General features: G+C 38.9%; 1 protein-coding gene across 6 annotated transcripts in view; it reads right to left on the bottom strand.

The window, feature by feature from the left end:
* Positions 1 to 2228, bottom strand: part of LOC135221871 (uncharacterized) — a 169835-nt gene extending 167607 nt beyond the window's left edge. For all 6 annotated transcript variants that reach the window (XR_010316116.1, XR_010316115.1, XR_010316114.1 and 3 more), the window contains exon 1: positions 1917 to 2228. Coding sequence is in view for 2 of the 6 variants with exons in the window: in XM_064259824.1 (XP_064115894.1) it covers positions 1917 to 2088 (172 nt within the window). In the remaining 4 variants the exon portion in view is untranslated. The remainder of the gene's footprint in view (positions 1 to 1916) is intronic.
* Between the last annotated feature and the right edge of the window lie 10846 nt (positions 2229 to 13074).

The following is a 13074-nucleotide window of genomic DNA, read 5'->3' as shown; positions in this document are numbered from 1 at the left end:
GCACAAACTTAGTCACCAGGTATCGGACTCTGAAAAATCAGTAGACCTTAGCTTAATCAGAACTTGGATAGGAGTTTCAGGGGGATGTTAGAGTGATTATTTTAACTCTAACATCCCAAAAACAACTGCTAGTTCTAAACATGGTAAGGTTGAGTTTTAAAATGTTACAAAGTGAAACGAGGCATTGGGCAAGTAAGGATCTAGTGACCTAGATTATGCTGGGGTGGGGATTCAGGGAGAACTCACAACTAGGTAAGGATCTGACATTATGAGTTAAGCTTGATTAACGGGGGCTCCGTTAGATCACAGCCTATTCAGTACTACTTTAGTACTTTAAACTATAGCTCGAGGCTGGAGTTATGTTGTGATCTTCAGTCACCTAAACATGTGTGGCATGAAAGTCATGCTCATAGAGTTTGGAAATTTAGCATTACCAAATAAACGTTGTTACATGTTCTGAATTTTTCTAAGATGTTTGCTCATAAAACTGTCACTGAAGTGGAGTGAAAGCTCCCTTTTGGATTTGTTTTGTACACATGCATTGTGGCTATAGATTTATTAAGCTCCTGTTTACACATGGAACCGTGAGTGCAGGGTGGAATGCTGAAAAGAGGCCATTGGATTTTGGAAATAAGACAGCTTGAAAAACCCAGCTTTAGTTTGGTGTCAAGGACCTATTGGTTCAGTTGTGTTCTTCTTGCTCCATGATTATTTAAATTTCATCACAAACTTCCTTACTGAATTTTGTCCTCACACAGATGCTCGTTTACCCTCAGGAAATTGTTTTAATACTTAATTCTTTGCAGGTCCTTAAGTTTAGGAAAGAATGGCACTTACGGCATTCTATAGTGCTATGTCAAAGGTTCTCACTTTCCATCCTGGAAGTTTTATTTTATTTGTGATCCACTGCTAAACCTATCTGACACCCAGCAGAAACTCAACATCGCGGGAAGATCCTGACCATTCTGGAGATGGCAGTCCTATTGGTAGTCTACCTCAGATTAAGGTAGGTACATTTATGGACTATCTTTAAACTACCATGGCCTAAGGCAAGGCCTGGGTGTCCTTGGTTAAGTGTGGTGGGTAGCAAACTCAACAGTGGCCTTCATTAGATTAGGTTGTGGATCTAGTGGTAAACTAGGAACTGGTGCTCTAGAATAAGTTAGGCGAGGTTGGAAAGCTTGGCCCCCATATAGTCCAGTTAAGCATGCAGCCCCCTACAGTAGGCTAGGTAGGAGATCTAGGTAACCAACCTGGGATCCTAGGTTAGATTTGGTTAAAACAATACCTGTATTTTACAAATTTTTTGGTATAATTCCTTATTTGTAAATGAAACGAAATGTCAAATGTTCAAAAACCAAATAAAAATAATAATGGATTGAACTAAATTATAACCTCTACCAGAGCACCGTTAGGCAAGGACCCCGCATCCTAGGATGGATGTGGTTGATAGGGCCACAATCATATTAGAGTTAACTGTCCTACTTCTTGGGGATCCAAAGAGTGCAAAGGCCCCTGGCCAGGTGAGTACCCAGTGTCCTATAATTTAGGTTAGGTAAGGGGTCGAGTGGTGCCAAGCACTAAACTAGGCAAATACCTGGTGCCACTGGTTAGTCAGAATACATATATACCTAGATTTCACTAGTACAGAAGTTTCCCCCAAACACTGGCATCCCATTGTGGCGGCCCCACCCCCTCCACTGGGACCTCATAATGGTAGGATGTAAATGGGTTTCCAGGATCTCAAACTACTATTTTGTTATATCAAAGGTCCAAAACAAACACTGAAACAACCTCTAAAAAACTATCATGGTTCAAGGGAAAAACTTACCATGATATTATCAATGACCCATAGCTCAACAAATAAAAACTTCCTTAATCTACAGAAAACTACACTCTCAAAAAATTTACTTTACCTTTCAGTTCGTCAGTCTTCACAGCCGATACATGCACCAACCTCTGTAACATAGGAAAACGTACAGCAAACCAGTCATTAAACAGAAAAAACTCAATCGTGCCGTCTGGAAGGTACAGACTTCTCTGGCGTAATATTGTCTTCATTATCATAATGGTGCATATATTGTACATCGGGTATTTGTGAGATATTATTCTTCTGCCACTTAACAAAACTTCGGAAATTATCAAATGGCATTCACTCGATGAGCGGAAATACACAGAGAAAATAACTTTGTCCACATAGCTCGAGACGAAGAGCAGTTACAGTATTGGACTACGGTATTTCTACAGAAGTAGTCCGCACGGACTACAAGGAACGTAACCGCGGATACGACATCCACTAGAGATTGGGGGGTCCAATGTATGTCGCCGTGTTTAGTACTGGCCCATGGGGAGTTAATTACAGTCGTCCGAATAAATATTACTTAAAATTCTTGTTCAGTAGGTAAAACTGCATAGAAAAACCGCAACTGCCATAGTCTAGGCCGCCGCGGATAAGTACCCTAGATCTACTTAGCTTTCCCGGGAGTACAACTGTGGTCTGCCTTCGTATGATTTTTTTCCCAAACCCGTTACCGAATCATGCCGATAGGCTTAGCGAAGCAAAGTTGAATAAAAAATATATATATTTGTTATTCTTTCGTTACTGTCAGTCTCGGTATTCAAGTTCAATATTATCTAAAAACATTGTAGAATTGAAATGAATTGAATATAGAATTTAGGCCAAAGGCCAAGCAGAGGGGCCTATGAGTTCGCTGGTTTTCATTTCATTCTGCCAAATATTCCCTTCTTGGAAATAAAGTTAAATTTCGTAGTTTCTTTAGCTCACCTTTCGAAAAAAGTTACCTAGCGTTCCCTCTCAATGTATAAACGAGTATACTTACCTCTGACTGCAACTAACTTGGAATATTCCTCACAACAGAGTTCTGAAGGCTCCTGCTTCCATCCAGCTGTCGACGACTACTTTCTGTTGCAGCTTTCTGAGCACTGGTTCTCGAGCTCCTTTCATTTGTATTCCCGAAAATCTATAACTGTCAAGTGTCTACGAGGCTCCTCAAAAACGACGTAAAGATATTAATGAATGAATGGTGAGATATGAATGTTGGTAACAGCAAATTATTCTGTTTGCCTTTCTTTTTAAAGATTCTCTTTCAGAGTGAAATAAGCCTCACCTTATCGCGTTCTTATTTGACAGTAACGAGGTTTTTCTACTCTAATTCCTCCCTCACTGTGTCACCATCTCTTTTTTGTGTTCATTGCGAACTAATTTTTTCAGACAAATAAGCGTCACTCACCTTGCATTTAGCATAAAACCCAGGTTCTCTGTCACTAACTACTGAAACCTCTCCACCCATTCATTTTTGTTATCTTTATAGTAAAAAAAGTTTGACTGTCTTCACTGATGTAACAGCTTTGTCACCCTTCATTCAGAATGTGGCCTGGTACTGCACTCTTCACTCCTTACTGAGAATGAAACCAGTTTTAGAATGGTTTCTCTCTCCGAATTACATTGCCAACTCAACTCTGTATGAAACCAATATCACTCTCTGAATTCTCATTACTAGTAAAACCAGTTTCACAGTCTCATAATCATTCATTCGCAGCGAAACCAGTTTTGTCTTCGTTTATCACCCATTACGAAACCAGTTTCCATCTCGAATTCTCCTCCACGGCGAAAACAGTTTCCCTTTCTGCTCACCCATTCACACTTCAACCGATTTACATATACGCTTTCTCACCCAAAATGAGACTTCTCCGCTCTCCCATTCTTCACCCAGTGTGCTACTGGTTTTAGTCTTTCAGCCTACGCTCAGAGTACGATACAACCTGTCTTTAAAGGACCTTGATCGAATTTACTTCAAAAGAATGTCAGTTGGAATGTCTTAGATAAGTTTTAAAAGTGTATCCTGCAAAGACTTCATTATTTTTGGGAAATGAAAACATAGACTTATACATTGCTTCTAATTGAGGAAATCCAAGATGAATTATCAACGTGGGAAAAGGCAGTTTGGCCTGCAGACCTAAAATTAACGTAGAAAAAAGTCAAATTAATTCGTCATCTTTTGTAACTGGCAAATTAAACTTAATGGCAGTGTCGCACAAGAACGTTTTCAGACACCTTCATGTGTCTAGTCGCTACACTGTGCGGTAAGTAGCCAACAATGGCTGCAAATTAGCGGTCTTGAATGTTGGCTTTCGTATAACAATGCAGCTTCAGTTCTTAGACCTATGTAATTGCTCCTGTGACACCATGACTTTAATTTTGCTCCAGCACAAGTGCTCGAATGACACGTGCCATCAATTTTGCATAAGTGCAAGAAAATTTCTGCTCCCTGAAGCAAACGTTGATGGTAAGAAGCATATTCATAGTTTACACAAACAAGCTCGTGCGAAACCACCACTATATAAGGAAAAGGCTCACTTAAAAACCCTTAAAAACATTCCCGTGTTATCAAACTATAAGGTGGAATGCAAAACACGACACAGATTCCTAGTTCTCTAACTTACGCGCTTTATTACTTGAATGATGCATAGCACTGTGTACAAAACGCACCATTTGCACTCTGTGGTCAATGTAAAGGAAACAAAAGTTTGAAAAAGGTGTCCCTCAAGAGATATCTCTTGATAAGTTTGATTAAATGTACTTTTATCAGTTTTCATACATAAATTAATAGGCTAATCGTACGGTAGGTGTGTGTGGTAGGTGTCCTAACCTCGGAGTTTTGGTACTATGTTTGCCCCACAGGATTCGTTTAAGAATCACTATTGAATGAACGAGGCAGTAACTGCTCTTTGACTCGTTTTCTTTGAAGCATCTCCCCCCCCCATCCCCTTAGCCCCCCAACCCCAGACCCCCCTCCTTAGAGTAAACGATTAATGGAGTAAAATGAAAGTGGCTGCTGTTCTATTTTTGGGGAAACGGTTTAGTGATGAAATTACTGTCGTTATAAATAGACAGGTAAACAATATATGGAATTGGAACATTAGAAGAATCCCTCCACAAACGAGGTTTCAAATCAGGATGCGGTGAGAGAGAGAGAGAGAGAGAGAGAGAGAGAGAAGAGAGGGGGGGGGTGGGGGGGGGGGGGGGGGGGGGGGGGGGGGGGGGGGGGGGGGGGGGGGGGAGAGGGGGGGGGGAGAGACAAGGAAAGATAACGCGAAATCAGCGGAAATTTAAAAAGCCGAGACCACCGAGTGAGTTACATCATCAGTGATAATTACGAATAAAAATGGTTAGTGTTTTACATTAAGAACGATGAATGTTCTACATACGATGAATGTATTCCAATGTGGGAATTATGACATGTTACATTTATTAGAATATAAATATATCAACGACTTACTACGATCTTAGAAATATAATAAATCCATTCATTATTAATACCTTTTTATGTTAAACAATTTCCGCTCTTCTCCATAAGACAATTCATCATTCAATATGTTTAATACACGTAAGTCGTTGATATATATTATTCTCATAAATGTAAAATGTTCATATATCATGCGAAGTATTCGTTTTCATTGTATGCGGTACACCTATAAATTTTATACATAAAACATTCTTCACTCTTATATGTAAATCTTATATAATATTCATACATAAAATATTTGTCATTCTTATGTGCGTGTATATATATATATATATATATATATATATATATATATATATACATATATATATATATATACACGCACATAAGAATGACAAATATTTTATGTATGAATATTATATAAGATTTACATATAAGAGTGAAGAATGTTTTATGTATAAAATTTATAGGTGTACCGCATACAATGAAAACGAATACTTCGCATGATATATGAACATTTTACATTTATGAGAATAATAAATATATCAACGACTTACGTGTATTAAACATATTGAATGATGAATGTCTTATGGAGAAGAGCGGAAATTGTTTAACATAAAAAGGTATATAATGAATGTATTTATTATATTTCTAAGATCGTAGAATGACATACACGCAAGAATTGAATAATTGTACACGTAAAAATGACGGTTCTTTAACACGTCAGAACGACATATTTTTACATACAGGGTGTCCATAAAGTCCCAGTACCATTACGATAAATAAATGTTTGTAATGGTACTGGGATTTTATGGACATCCTGTATAATGGTGACAAATCTTTAACAAGTAAAAAATGGTGAAAAGACGAATGTCTGTCGTCACGTACGAGTGGTTGGTTGCTTTGCGCATTTCCTAAAATGCTGTTCGTCACGACATAAAAGTCAGGAAATCAGAAGTTATACATTATGAATACTGTACATACATACGTACGTACGCATCCTGGCGTGTACACTTGCCCGTACGCAACCTCGCGTGTATGTATCTTAGTGCTCGGCATTCAAGCATATAATCTTGAAGGGTTGTCTCGTCTAATGCAAAATAAAGGGAGAATGGTGAAGCATCAAGTAGGAAAATAAAAATGCAAATCGGGCTCTTGATTTACGAGACAAACTGGTATCAGCTGATCTGCTGTCACAAAGATGATGACAACTCCATCTGTCGGCAAGACGGGTCTCGCGGAAAAAAAAAAAACACACACACACACACAAAACAAACAAATAAAAGAGCAGAAGGAAGACAGCTAAAGGTAAGAGGAAGGAGGGAGGTATTGTATAGCACAGGGACTGTTAAGGAAAGTCAAGAAAAAGCGGGTAAACGATAAAGGAAAAAGAGAAGAGCGAAGGGAATATAGTAAAGTGTAGGCCAAAGGCGAAGCACTGGAACCATATGAGGTCATTCAGCGCTGGAAAGGAAATTGAGAGCAGGTAGGTTTGAAAGGTGTAACAGAAGGAAAACCTCAAAGCAGTTGCACTTTGAAATAAATGTTAGGAGAGAATGGATAAGCAAGATGGAAGAGAATATGAATGGAGGTACAGTAAAATGAAATGAAAGGGATTGCAAACAGAGGCCGTAGGGACGCTGCAACGAACCTTGAAAGTAGGAAAAGGAGATGTCATTCACACAAAAGGAATAAATGTTCAGAGCAAAAGAACAGAAATATCTCCACACTGACGAGAGGCCATGATCCTTCCAGACTGTTTGTGCTCCTGAATATAATTTGTTCCCCAATGAGTGATTCTTTTTTTTTTTTTTTGGCAAGTTTTAAAGATCGATAATTATCTGTTATCATCAGAATTACAATAAAGTTCTGGCTACAAATACATGCATGGCATTACGACATAAATTGACATGCCCACATACATACGTACATTATATATATACATGTATATATATATAAAAAAAAAAAAAATATATATATATATATATATATATATATATATCAACAACTCATATATCTATATATATATATATATATATATATATATATATATGTGTGTGTGTGTGTGTGTGTGTGTGTGTGGAGCTTCACTGTACGTCCTGATTTCTTGGTTCCTAGGTTCGCGCCCGGGAGCCGACGACATTATTATCAACTGAAAATTCCCCTTCAGTTAACATATATGAAAATATACCAATCCTGAGGTAGAGCGAATTAGATATTAAAGGGCATTTGTAGCTTAATGCGTATATAGGAAACACGGTGATGTGACCAAACTCATACATTCACAGCATATTTATACATATGACAATTACCAACGTAATGTCACTCAGTGTGCAAAGGTGCTTAGAAACCGAGTCCTATTTTGGTATCTACGGATAAAACTCAAGACATCTCAGATTTTAAATAGTACAAATAATCAAGTGTAGTCTCGAAACTTGACGATTTATAAAGATATTACACATGCCTCACAAATATAGAGATAAACTCCTCAAGATTTCTTGGTTCAGAGCAACGACTTTAATCTGTCAGATTTTATACGTAAGGTTTAATATTGAATATCCTTAAACTCAATATTGGTTTTTATTGTTACATGAGATTAAATCACTGTTGTTCCAAAAAAATTAAATAAATATAACTACATTGTACTGCTGTACAAACTACTGTAGCACCTTCCTGAAGGTACTACTTCTACATATGTCGAAGGCACGGAGATGAGAAGGCTATACAAAATATCTCAGTTACCCAAAGGTCTCCAGAGGTCAGGGGTCAAGGCAGGGCGGTGGGAGTGACCAAAGGCCTCACTCTGCGACCTTGTCTAGCATCCCCTCCCTCCCCCACTTCCTAGCCCCACCAATAACCCCCAACCCACCCTCCCTCCTCCACCCTCAAGCCGCCCGTCACTCACATTCACCTCAACGTCCGGCTAGACCTTGAACGGTCACTATAAATATGATGATTATTTCCATGTAGCAATTAATTCTCGTCTCACGTCTCACATTTCGAGAGAGAGAGAAATTTACCGCGCACTACTATCAGCTCCTCGCGAAAGCGTCAACGAAATAGAGAACGTAGAAGCAATATTTATAAAACCACTTGCGTTCCCGAAGTATACTAGCTTGCAGGCAGCATGTTCCGTGCCTGCCTGCCAGACACTTGCATGCATGTTTGTCATCATGACCAGACACGGAACATAATTACAAATCTCTCTCTCTCTCTCCCTCGTTGCACGCGTAGCTTGCTTGCATTTGCTTGCCCGCGCTTTCACTAGTGGAAAACTGAAAACATTGAATAAGATATACGTAACATATGTAGGCATGATTAAAAGGGCAATTAATTAATTAACAATAACGACATTTACAGACGCAAGGCAAATGTAATAAAGATATGGAAAAAAAGAACAACAAGAGCATTAATACCAAAAGTCATCAGCAGCAATTATTAAAAAAGAATTATAAATTGGGAAAAAATGTCCAACCCGAGAAGAACGACCGATGACATACGAATCGATGATCTTGTCTATTTTATTTATTTATTCTTTTTATTATTCTGCTCTATCCTCTTTCTCTCTGCTTGATGATGAACACCAAATGGCTATGTATGAAAATGGCGAACTGCTACAGAAAATAATTTTTTTACATTAGACTGCTGAATCTCTCCAACTCTTACACTGGCCTGGGACCAGCTCCAGTGTTTGAATTCGGTGTAGTAGTAGTACCCCTGTTGACCTAGCGAGTGAGATAGGTACCTGATAATGAGTCGACTGTCGTGACTCGCTGTATGGGTGAAGGAGGGTATGAGGCTAGCAGCCTCATCCCAAAAAACGAATTGCTGGGATCCCGAAGGTATGCGCCTTTCAGTGAACAACCCAACACCCCCCCCCACAAACCAAAGCCCAGCCCACAAAGGCACAGGGCGAATAATATACATATCTACAGACGAGAAGACAGAAAAGAGAAAAAATGAATCGTTAACAACTTCAACAGAGCATAAGGAACCGTTGACAACGAACGTTGAAAACGCGTGAAAAAAAATAACTTTTAGAAAAAGCTCTAAACAAACTAAAAACAGAAAAAGGTATAAAATGCGAAGGAAAGTTGAAAGAAAAGGAGAGAATAAGCGGACGTAACTACCACCATAAAAAGGATATGAAACAACGAAGCTTTGGGACACGAAAGATGATTTCGAGGAGCGGGAAGAAAAGAATGTCTGTTTTGAAAGAAGAAATTTATAAGCGTCGCTTTGAATCGTTCGGATTATTTCACTCATACAGTCTGGCGTCGCAACGACAACGGTCATATTGACGCAAAGACGCCTTCGGATTCGTCTGAGAATGTCAACTCATTCAAGATCGACTTCTTTTAGACAGGTTTTTTGAGAGTCGTCTATTTATTTTTCAGAGGCGAGATGAAAAAGGATCCATTCTTGAGGTCTTCGTACGCAAGAGTTCGCAGATGAGAGAGAGAGAGAGAGAGTACGCGCAAAAAATCCAAACCGTTAAAAATTTAGTCCTCTCCAAGAAAAACTTGTAATTCCCAGTTTTATTCCCGAAAAAGCTACATTCAAACGATTAAACGAATAACTGACTGGGAATAATCGATCATAACATCATTATACAGAGGTTCTTTTGTAATATTTCCCCTTCTTAATCGGTCATTATGAAATATGATATAACCAAGACTTTCTCCAATTTAAATATATTTTTCTTCACATCTGTCCTGTCGCTTGTATAATACTTTCCCAGCGTCGCCCTATTTCCACGAAAGCCTAGGGGGAAGAGGAGAAAGAGGAGGAGGAGGAGGTAACCCTAAGCTGGGCCCCCATCCCCGTCATCGCCAGCCAGGAGTGGAGTTAATCAACAGGTGAGGTATCTGTTGTGTTCTTGATTATCCATAGGCGTGTCACTTCCTGCTTACCTGAGTATTCCGTCACTCATTGATTTTTTTCTCCTTATTGTATTTTTTCTTGCTCGGTTGGCTCAATGGCCTAAGTCACAAAAATATTAGAAATCGGACAAAAATACTAAAAACTTGTTGTAATATATTTTTCATACAGAATGTTCATCCAGTCCACACGCTGTTTACAACAATTACGCAAGAGAATGTGTTCCAGATAACTTCCAAATAAAAAAAGTGAACACAACATTTATATTGTCCCTTCACTTCATCACTAACCTATTTGTATTTTCTTCCTGTCCCGCTCGTAGTATTATTACACATAAGCTTTGCTTCCATGAAAAATTAATATAAAAAATCGTTTTAAACATTGAATATTTGTTAACCTTATTCAAGACTATTACTCGAAACTTAAAGGAAGGAATGTCACGAGCAAAACTAAACTTGACAGTTGCATGGGTAACTTTCGATTATTGGGTTGCAAGTTCTCGTTAAATGAGGTATCCCTGTACTCTTCTAGAAGTATTTTTTATTCTTATTTATATTATTATTCTAATATTTTTATTTTTGGTTTTATCATTTTTATTTTTATTCTTTGTATTTTTATTTTTATTATTTTTATTTCCAATTTTTTATTAGTTTATCTTTTTTTATCTTGGAATTCGCTCAATGGACCATATATCTTTCAAACAGCTAAACCTTTATAGAACTGGATGAAATTAAAGGATTTTCATATTATTATTATTATTATCATTTAGTAGAAAAAACCTACTCATATGGAACAAGCCCACCAAAGGGGCGACTGACTTGAAGTTCAAACTTCCAAAGAATATTAAGGTGTTCATTAGGAAGAAGTAAAGGGGAATACAGAAAGAAGAGATACCATTTATTTAAAAAAATTAATAATAAAGAAGAGATCCTACTTACTTTAGAAAAAAAATACATTAATAAAACAGATAACCATGAATTAAAAAGCAACGAGAATATCAGTGTAGTAATGCATTGCATATGTTGTTTGAGATTAAGCTGGCCTTATGCCAGCACGGGCTCATAGAGCAGCCCGTAGAGCTTTGCATCTTCTCCTGAACTTCAGAAGTTCCATCCTACGACTTCCTCTGGGAGGTAGTTCCACAGTCCAACGGCGTGAGAAATCTTTTTAAAAGGATCTCTGGACCTTTTAAGCCCAACGCTCTGACTTGGAAATTAACGAAGCTTTACTGAAACTCACAACTGCGCTACTCGTCTCGTCCACAAAGTGGCTGAATCATAGCGGTGCAAGAGAGATGACATACTACTTTCTTTTCGTCTGATTATATATTTTACGAAATACTTTGCACGCGGCGTTGCAGTGTATGCCATATGAATTGTTTTTCACGTGGAATTATTCGTAATTTGTTTTTATGCGACAGTACATAACAGTAATAGAAAAGCAAAATTCTCTCTCTCTCTCTGTGTGCCTTATATTGCTCAGAGCGAGAGGCATCTTAGGCTTGCTTAGATCCTTATTCAATGATGGTATTAAATGCAATACGTAGACAAGGAGAGAGAGAGAGAGAGAGAGAGAGAGAGAGAGAGAGAGAGAGAGAGAGAGAGAGAGAGAGAGACTGATGTTTTTCATTATTAATCTATCTTCTCTTTACATTTCTTTCGCCAAAATCCTTCGCTGTACCACTGTGTACTATCTTTAACCTGTTTTAAGGTCTCATTCTACGTAATGTCTCATTTTCCCCTACTTCTTACTACTACTCTCTCTCTCTTTCTCTCCTTGATCCTCACGTTATCCCTCCCATATTTCCTTGAAATGTGAATTTTCTTGCTTCTATAAACGTGTCTCTTCCCTTTCTCCAAATCCCGACCGTTCCATCCAACTTTCTCCCTATCAACATCATTTTGCATTTTGTCTCATTTATTCCTTGACGACATCCTTTTAAAACTTCCTCTGTCGGAGTTTTTCTCTCTGTCTCATTCATCAGCATCGTCAACATTCCTCGTGTCTTTGTTTGCTTCTTCGCATTCTGCCCACCATCCTCCATTGAGGAGAACCATTGAGGAGGACCGTATCCATCCATTTCGCCATTTGTTGTTGATTCCCACAGATACGGGTCTTGCGACCATATTTCTGTCGGGTTTTTGGTGATGTTTTGTGTGGACGTTGTAGACAATACAGTAGGACGTGCCGGTGGTGTCCAGCTTTTCGCTCTGTATTTGTTTAAAACAGTCTCTTCTTCTTTCCCACCGTTATCCTTACATTAAGGGGTCGGTTGCCTGATGCACCTTTTTCTCCTCCACTGCCTTCTATCGAAGTCATCATTCTCCTCCACCAAACAGTGTGTGGTACAATGCAATGTATTCGAACGTAAATTGTCTGTTTGTTTGTTTGTTTGCATCGTGTTTTTACGTTGCATGGAACCAGTGGTTATTCAGCAACGGGACCAACGGCTTTACGTGACTTCCGAACCACGTCGAGAGTGAACTTCTATCACCAGAAATACACATCTCTCACTCCACAATGGAATGGCCGAGAATCGAATCCGCGACCGCCGAGGTGAGAAGCAAACACCAAACCATCCACGCCACTGAGGCGCTGTCGAACGTAAATTCACCCTCAACAAAATCCTGCAACTCGACGAGTAATCGACAGTCGACTGGGCGGGTCATTCGATAAAGCATACGATTACTCGACTCGTGGACATTCTCAGGACAAGCGGACGAGCTTTTTAAAGTTTATTTGAAAAATGGATCTTATTCGACGATTGGTCGAATACTTAACGAACGTCGAATCGGGTATTCGACGAATGCACAGGCGCCGTCCGTCATGCATTAACAGTCGACGCGCAGCAGAAAACGCATCCGACGAGCTGCCGGACGTTCAACAGGTGGGCGAACCGTTCGACGAACGGGTATTAATATCCCGA

This window comes from Macrobrachium nipponense, chromosome 3 (genome assembly GCF_015104395.2).
Source record: "Macrobrachium nipponense isolate FS-2020 chromosome 3, ASM1510439v2, whole genome shotgun sequence".
Taxonomy (NCBI): domain Eukaryota; kingdom Metazoa; phylum Arthropoda; class Malacostraca; order Decapoda; family Palaemonidae; genus Macrobrachium; species Macrobrachium nipponense.
Note: the sequence above shows the minus strand (reverse complement) of the source record. Positions and strands in the feature narration are given on the sequence as shown.